Genomic DNA, 8,814 nt, shown 5'->3' with positions numbered 1-8,814 from the left:
CCACAGGATTCTGTGAGGCCTCTGTTCCCCACCCTCCTACCCCAACTTGGGAACTTTCACCCTAGGCCTCCCTCTCCCTGTCCTAGGACTCAGAAGACTGAAGGCCTTTCATCCCAGCGACAGCCTCCCTTCCATTCCTGGAACATCCTGCTACCCTGGCATCTTCTAGCATAATCCCCCTGTTTCCCAGGCCATGGGATCCTGCAAACCTCAGTAGTGACCAGGAGTAACGCCCATCTCACCTTGCCCAAGTTTGCAGCTGTGTCTGAGGCCTGTTCTGCTTGCTCCTGGGACTCCCTCAGCTGTAATTTGTTTTCTGACACCTGGGCTTGTAGAGCATCTGCTGCCCCCAGGAGCTGGTCCAGGGTGGCACCCACATCCAGATCATGCGTGGCCTGAACTAGCCCTAAAGCCATCTGTGGTCGGGCCAAATGAGGGGATGGAGAGATCAGGACAGTGGGGTTAGGGCAGAGGGGGAAGGAAGGGTTTGTTTTTTTGTTTTTGAAAGGGGAAATCTGAACTTAGGAGTTCCAAAGGGCATTATGACTCAGGTTCAGGATTTGGGGGCTCAAAGGTGACATCGGGGAAGTTTTCCAATGCTTTTGAGTTTCAGGGGATATTAGAGAAGTTTTCTGGGGTGTTAGGAGTCCAAGGGTATATTTGGGGATGGATGAAGCACATCAAGGAGCACAGGAACACTTGGGGAATGGGTTCCTTTTTGACAGACCCAAAGACAAAGATGGGGAAGCATAGGGTTGGGGAACAAGATGGACATGGTTTTTATGGGTGTGTTAGGAGTCCTAGGGTAAATTCAAGTAGGCCCAGGAAGTGCTGGGGGACACAGGAGACACTGGGGGTAGCTTCCTGGAGTGTCTGGATACATAAGCTATTGAGGGAAGTTTGAAGAGTACAAAATACAAGGGAAGTTAAGGGAGGTTTCTGGGGTGTTGGGAGATGCGAGAGCTATTAGGGAAGGCTTTAAGGAATGCTGAGGGACACAGTCAACACTGGCAAAATTTTAAGGAGTGTTTTAGTGCACGAGGGCACAGAGGAAGGTTTCTTGAAGTATTGGGGTTTGAGGAAGGTTGACAAGGGAGGATCAGGGGACGGTGAGTGATTTCTGAGCAGTGTTAGAGGTCACAGGAATCCCAGAATTTTAGAGCTTTAAGGGACCTCAGCAGTCATCTACTCCAAGTCACACCTGAGAAGGAATGCCCACAACAAACTATTCAGGAAGGGGTCATCCAGACTTCCAAAGACAAGGACCACAGCTCTTCCCAAAGCAGACTGTTGTGAACGGTTCCAGAAACTGGCATCGTCAGGAAGTTTTTCCTAACATCAACTATAAACATTCTTCTTTTCATCTTCCACCCATTGCTCCTAGTGCTGCCCTCTGGGGCCAAACGGCATACTTGAAGATAGATAGCTATCAATCAATCAATCACCTGGTCTTCTTTTCCACAGGCTAAACATCCCTAATTCATTCAACCATCCTGGCAGCCCTCATCCAGATGCTCTTCAGCTTATCAAAGTCCTTCCTAAAATGGATTAGCAAGAACTGGACACAAGCCCCTAGACAGGCCTTCTTGACTCCTGGGAGCTGTGCATTTTAATGTGGCCCAAGATTCAATTATTAGCATATTTAATTACCATATCACTCTATAAATTCACGTTGAGCTTGCAGTCCACTAAACCCAAAGACCTTTTTCAGACAAACTACTACCTAAATATTCTTACATCTTGCAGTGGTGAAGTCAATTTCTTGAACCCAAAGGTGGGACTTCACATTTATCCCTATTAAATGTCACCTTACTAGATTCCAGCAAATGTTCTCGCCAGGCAAGCTCTTCTGCATCTTGATTCTCTTAAACAGTGTGTTAACCAACCCTCCCAGCTCCGTCATCTGCAAGCTTGATAAATAGGCCATCTATACCTTGATCCCAGTCCCTGAGAGGATAACAGACAAGGCCAAGCACAGCTTGGTGGGCTCACCCTCCCCTGGAGACCTCCTCCCAAGCTGACAATGAACCCTCAATAACCACTCTCTGTATCCCAACATTTAATGAGTTCTAAATTCATCTAATGATACTGTCTCACACACATAACTCTACATATTTTTCTGTAAGAATAGCAGACACTATTTTATTTATCAAGCACTTTCCTGAAATTTTGATAAACTTTATCCATAACATTCTCCTGATCTATCAGCTTAGTATCCTGTCAAAAAAGGAAGTAAACTTAGTTTGGCACGGCCTGTAGAATTCTGATGAGGCTATACTGCCTCTTGGATCACCACTTCCTTATCGAGATTTTCATTAACCATATTTTTAATAATTCATACAAGCATTTTTCCAGGAATCAATGTCAAGTTCACTGATCTATAGTTTCTATAATCCATTCTCTTCCCATTGCAAAAATCTGGACATTTGCCCTTCCCCAGTCCTGTTTTCTCTCTCGTACCTTCCCTTCCCCTGAGTTGAAGACTTGGCTTCTGAGAAAACAGAGGCCACTTGACTTAATTTGACTTGAGTTCTGTCTTTCTCTCATTCAATTCATCCCCAAAATCTTTGATATCACTCTATCTCTCTCCCTACTACTACTTTCTCCTAGTCTGTGACAATGAAGTGGCTTTTCTTGCCAAGTTCAACCCCTTAACATGTGCCCTTGATCTCATCCTCTCCTGTCTTCTCCAGGTTACTGACCCCTTAATCATGTCCCCTTTCTCTCTAATCTTCAACCTATAGCTAATGGTTCCTTCTCTAGTGCCTTCAAACATGTCCACGTCTCCTCATCTTAAAAAACAAAAACTTCGATAAGGCCAACCTTTTCCCCAAGCTACTATCCTATCTATCTTCTCCCTTTTCCAGACAAACTCCTAGAAAAAGCTGTCTACATTCATTGCCTCCACTTTCTCTTTTCTCACTTCTTTGCAATATGGTTTCTGACCCCATTCATCACTCTCCAAAGTTATCATGATTTCAGTGGTTTCTCAGCCCTCATCCTTCTTGATCTCTCTGTTGCATTTGATACTGCTGATCAACCCCTATTTCTGGAGATTTTCCCCTTGTTCTCCCATTTGTCTGACCACGGATTCCTGCTAAATCTCCTGTGTCAATGTTCATATTGTTCCCCCAACTGTGGGTGTTCTCCAAGGCTTTTCGGCCTCACTCTCTGAGTGAACTCATCAGCTCCCATAAGTTAAATTATTCATCTTTAAGCAAAAGATTCACAGATCTATATATTCAATCCCAATATCTCTTCTGAACTGCAGTCTCAAATCAGCAACTGCCAATTGGACATTTCAAACTGAACATTTAAAAATTTAACATGTACCAAACAGAATTCATTCTTTCCCTATTTCTACTGCAGGCATTATCACTCTGCCAATCTCCCAGGTTTGTAACCTTGGCATTATCCCTCACTCTTCACCCTCCTTTACCTTGCTTATCAAATCAGTTGCCAAATCTTATTTCTGCTTCCCCAACATCTCTTGCATCTAACCTCTTCTCCATGCTGACACAACCACCATCCTGGTTCAGGAGCCCATTCCCTCAACCAGACTATAACAGCTCCTAGTTGCCCTCCCTACCTTAAGTCTTTCACCACTTTCACCACTCCAAACAGCTGCCAAACACATTTTTCTTAAGCAAAAATTTACCATTTTATCCACCTACCAAATAAACTCCAGTGGCTCCCTATTGCCTCTAGGATCAAATATAAATTCTTCTTTGGCTTTTAAAACCCTTCTTCACAACCTAGCCCTGACCCCTCTGTGCAGTTTCATTATATTCTCCTTTCCACACTCTACCATCCAGAAGGCCAACTAGCCGCCTCCTTGTTCCTCACAGATGGTACTCCATTTCCTGTCTCCATGTCTTTGCATCTTCCATGACTAAAATATATCTCCTCTTCTCTTCCACCTTACACAATTTCTCCTCCTTCAAGACACAGTTGGAACATCACCTTCTACATGCAACCTTTTCTAAATCACACCTCTCAAGGGCTAGTGCCCTCCCTCCTCAACTCCCTTGTACTGTTTCTGTACATGTTTATACATACATGTTGTCTGTGCCACAATGGAATGTAAGCTCCTTAACATGGTGCTTATTCTTTGAATTTGTAGCTCCAGCACCCTGAAGAACTGAGAAGGTGCTCCATCTATATTGTGGCAGCTATCCCCTTACTTAAACTGATTATCCTCTACCCATCAGACATCTTTCTTGTCCTTTCCAGTCCAAAGGAGATTTTGCTTGGCAGAGAAAACAGCTCAGATAAGAGCCAAGCAGCTTGGCTTTCTCTCAATGGTCAGTTTATCACCATTCCACCCACACTCCCCCAAGTTCTTTCCCTTCTTTGATCTCACTTTCCCTAATACAGCCTTTAAAAACCCATCTTTCTTTCTTTCATTAAGTCTTTATCTTTCCTCAGAGGAAAGATAACGTTTGCTCCAAGCTTTAGTTCTACTGACATCATCTTAACAGAACTCTGCTGTGTTTGCACTGATCCTGTTACCATACCATGCCTATTACTCTTGCTTCCATACTTATCTTTTGAAAACCCAAGTTGGGTGATGTATTCTCTGTGTACCTACTTTTGTTTTCTTCAAACAACTGCCCTTTTACCTTCTTATCACAACTGTTTCTCTTTGTGTCTTCAGAATTTCATTCTTGAAGAATCTCCCATCGCTCCTGGGCTGACGTCCAGGGTAGAATTTTATTTTAGTTCATGGAACGCTAGCTTTTTTTCCTCATCTACACCCTGTGACATCTGCTTTCTGAAGGTTTAGGAAGCATGTCGGATAATGCCCAGCCTTCTCCTTCTCAGTCACAAACTCTACAAGGCACTGGTCCCCCCACCCCCCTCCAAGAGTCTCAGAACCAGTTCTTCCTTGTAACTGAGAAGTAGAACCAGAAGAGATTTTTTTCTCTTTCTTGGTGGAACTTCCTGAAGCACGGAAATATCATTAAGGCAAGTCAAGAAGTTACTGACTACTCTGCTTAGACAGAGTTCCTGCCAAAGGCTAGACAGATGACTGTCCCTTGCACCATCATTACCTTTGCTATTTCCTGCTTCAGTTCTGGGATGGTGATGTTTCCTGAACATGCCCATATCCTCTAGAGTGTACTCCCATGCCAAAATCCTCTGGTTCCTGGATTACCACACAGGAGGATGCCTTCTTAATATACAATGCTTCTACATCACAGTTTCACCTAGCTTGTTTTTTTTTCTGTAAGGAATACTAACTCAGAACTATTTTTCAGTCATGGGTCACGTCTCAAGGAGAACTAGGAGGTCAAATTTGTCTTCTTAGAACTCTAATTTAGTTTTGCTCGTTGCTTATATTTTATGGATACGTGTCACCTGAAGCTGTGGGACTTACTACTGGTTCCTCTCTTGGATTCTGTCATTCGCAGACTTTAGAGTGCCTCAAACTGCTATTTCTTTTCCTACAACACAGGTACTCTCTATGGTCTCTAGCTTGAACATATGCCAGCATTTTTTTCCCTCTTCCATTATTTTTAGCTTAAAGCCCTTCTGATTAGATTTTTATGACACAAGGCCTTTGTTAGGTATGCTCCATCCCTGTCCAGAGATCTGTTGTTCCTATTTTAATCCATGGCTGAGAAATCAAAATCCCATTCTCAAGCATCATTTTCTTAGTCAGCTGTTCTCCTCACCGCATCCCTTGCCTTCAGGGGGGAGCAGTGACAAAAATACCACCTGGGTCCTTTTGGTCTCCAATTTGTTGCCCAAGACTTTAGAATCTCTGGCAATACTTTATAGGTTCCTTCTGGCGATATTATTTGTGCCCATATGAATCACCAGAAGTAGATATTAGTCATATGTTTTGACAAGCCATGGGAGGTTCTCAGTTACGTACTGAACCCATGTGCTGCCAAGAAAATAACAGACCTCTCTATGACCGACAGTTATCAAACTGACTCCAAGTAAAGAGTCAGCAATCACCACTCTTGTCTGCCTCTGACCCTTAGTGAATGCTCTCTCTCCTTATTGCCCCACAAGTAGACGGACAACTGCTTCCTCCACAAAGGAGATTTTTCCATTCTTCTTCAAGAGCCTCAGATTTGTGTTTTTTTTTGTTTTTTGTTTGTTTGTTTTTTGGTAAGGCAATTGGTGTTAAGTGACTTGCCTAGGGTCACACAGCTAGTAAGCATCATGTGTCTGAGGCCAGATTTGAACTCAGGTCCTCCTGACTCCAGGGCTAGTGCTTTGATGGGCCACCTAGCTGTCCCATCACATTTTTTTTTTTCTTTATTCCAAGTGTTCCAACTCTGTCTTCCCTTCCCTTCCTGTGTGACATTTTTCTACTTTCCAATATCCTGACACAGGGCAGGTTTCTCCTTTACCTCCTCCAACCCTCTTTTTTACCTTTTCCCCTACATTGAAGGCCTGCTTCTATTCTTTTGGAGGGGGACACTGAGGACTTTGGGGAGGTGGTGGGGGATCCAGAGGTCACTGGGGGAAGTCTCAGGAATGTTCAAGGTCACAAGGGACACTGAAATGTATTTAGGGACATTAGGATAAGTTTAAGGATTTGGGAGGACATCGGAAAGGTTTGTGTGAGGCTGTGAGATATTGGGATTTTTTAAATTGGGGTTACTTTGAGGGATGTTGTAGGAGGTTTCTTGCATCACTGGGGAACAGAGGAAAAGTTTACAAGTGTTGGGGCACAATGAATCCTGAGGGATTGACACTGGGAAAATTAAAGAGTGTTGGGGAATATGAGGTTCAGTGAGGGACGCTTGAGGAGTGTTGGGGAGCACATGACACACAAAGGGAAGGAAGAGTTTCTGGAGTGTTAGAGGCATATGGGACCGTGGGGAAGGTTTCCTACACCACTGGCAAGTGCTGAATGTTAGAGTATCTGGGGGGAATCTAGGGGTTCTAGGAAATATGGGGCCTGTGGGAGAGGAATGGGAGCCCCGGGATCTTACCTCCTGTGTCTGAACCTCTAGGCCCCTCAGCGCCTGCTTTGTTTTCCGAAGCTCTCTCTCAGCTCTCCCTATATTATTCTGGGCCTCAGCTAGAGCTCCCTGGGTCTTCTCAACATTGTCCTGGGTTCTGTCTGCATCCTCCCTGTGGGCACAGGGAAGGTCAACTGGCCCTGGCCCCAATCCTGAGTGCTCAGTGGTCTCAGGGAGGGCCTTATTAGCAATGCATAATGTGTGACACATAACAGATGGAGTGCTGGATTTCAAATCCCGTGATAAATAGGAGCATCTCTGCCATGCTGTGGGTGGCCTTGGGCAAACCTTGATGCCCTCCTCTGCTTTAGGAGGGGTCTGGATCAGGCAAATGTGCCTTCAGGTGCTTTGCATCCGGTGAGCCTGACTAGTCTCTAATGTTCTATTTGAGCAAAGCAAGATGTGTCCTCCCTGGTCAAAGGAGAGCTGGACCTGGAGTCTTAAAACATGGGTTCAAGTCCCGGCTCAAATATAACCTACGGCTGGCAGGTAAAGCCCCACACGGCCTGGCTCCTTTCTCTCATGCCCCTGCATGAAGGCTATGACCCAGCAACTTGGTGCCTCTTCATTGGCTGGCTGTCGCCCATGCCTGGGACTCTCCTTTCTTACTTCTGCCTACAGGCTTCCTTCCAGGCTCAGATTCCATTCTACCCTCTTGAGAGTCTTTCCCCGGCTCTCACTGGCCCCCAACCCCTGCCACATACCTTCTCCTCTGAGATTACCTTCCACGCGTTCTGTCTCTGTCTTGTACAGACAACTATTTCCATGTTGTCTCCCCCTTTTGACTGGGGGCTCCCTGAGGGCAGGGACCGTGGTCTTGCTTCTCTTTGTATCACTAGTATTTACTTACTCAGCACGGTGCCTGGCACCCAGGACGCACTTTAAAAAATGCTCATTAACTGAATGTTGGTCCTGCCACTACTCCCCAGTGGGACCTTGGACAAGTCCCTTAACCAAGCCTAGTTTCAGTCTTTGCGTCCAGCTGCACGTTCTATAACCCAGAACGCCCCAGCTCCTCACCTGGCCCGCTGTGCTTGCTGAAGGAGGCCCTGGGCTGAAGGCAGAGCCCAGTCCATACTGTCTGGGAGTTGGAGGGCAGCTTGGATCTCCTCCAGCAGCTGTTTCACGGCTCTCTGGCCCCCGTGGGCCAGAGGAATTTTCAGGACCCTCTGGGCCACCAGTTCCACGCTCTCAGGGTCTGCTCCTTCATCTGGAGTAATGGGAAGACAAGGGACTGATATCAGGACTATGGACAAGGATTCTGATTCTTGAACTTCATTGGGAAGGGAGGAAAGCAGGAAGGGGAGGAGAAGGGAACGAGCAACTATTATACGCCAAGCACTGAGCTAAGTGCTTTACAAAAAGTATTTCATTTGATCTTCACAACAACCCTTAGGTAGGTGCTGTTATTATCCCCATTTTACAGCTGAGGAAGCTGAGGCAAACAGAGGCAAAGTGACTTGCCAAGGGTTTCACAGTAAGTATCTGAGGCTGGGTTTGAACTCAGGTCTTCCTGACTCCAGGCCCAGCGCCCTGGGCACGATGGCATAAGACTAGCAACAGCTCCCATTCCTATAGTGCTCTAAGATTTACAAAACACTTTCCTCAGAATAAATGATCTCTAAAGCCCTTCTAGATCTAAATCCCATGACCTAACCCTGAGAGTAGGTAGCATATTATAATACCCATTTACAGACAAGAAAACTGAAACTCAACAGAAGGAAATCGACTTACTTGAGGTCAAATGGCTACTAAGTATTGAGGACAGGACTCAAATGTAGGTCTTCTGAACCTAACTAGTGTTCTTTTTAGTTCAGACCCCCCCCCC

The 8,814-nt window shown here is 45.4% G+C and overlaps 1 protein-coding gene across 1 annotated transcript; it reads right to left on the bottom strand.

The window, feature by feature from the left end:
- Nucleotides 1–242: 242 nt before the first annotated feature.
- LOC114048465 (laminin subunit beta-2-like) lies at nucleotides 243–8,196 on the bottom strand (the record flags this gene model as incomplete). Its single annotated transcript, XM_027869383.1, has 3 exons — nucleotides 243–416; nucleotides 6,957–7,098; nucleotides 8,007–8,196. Coding segments are annotated over 3 exons (506 nt in total), but the record flags the coding sequence as incomplete, so codon positions are not given.
- Nucleotides 8,197–8,814: the final 618 nt, after the last annotated feature.

Source organism: Vombatus ursinus, unplaced genomic scaffold (genome assembly GCF_900497805.2).
Source record: "Vombatus ursinus unplaced genomic scaffold, bare-nosed wombat genome assembly UNPS02002180.1, whole genome shotgun sequence".
NCBI classification, from domain to species: Eukaryota; Metazoa; Chordata; class Mammalia; order Diprotodontia; family Vombatidae; genus Vombatus; species Vombatus ursinus.
Note: the sequence above shows the minus strand (reverse complement) of the source record. Positions and strands in the feature narration are given on the sequence as shown.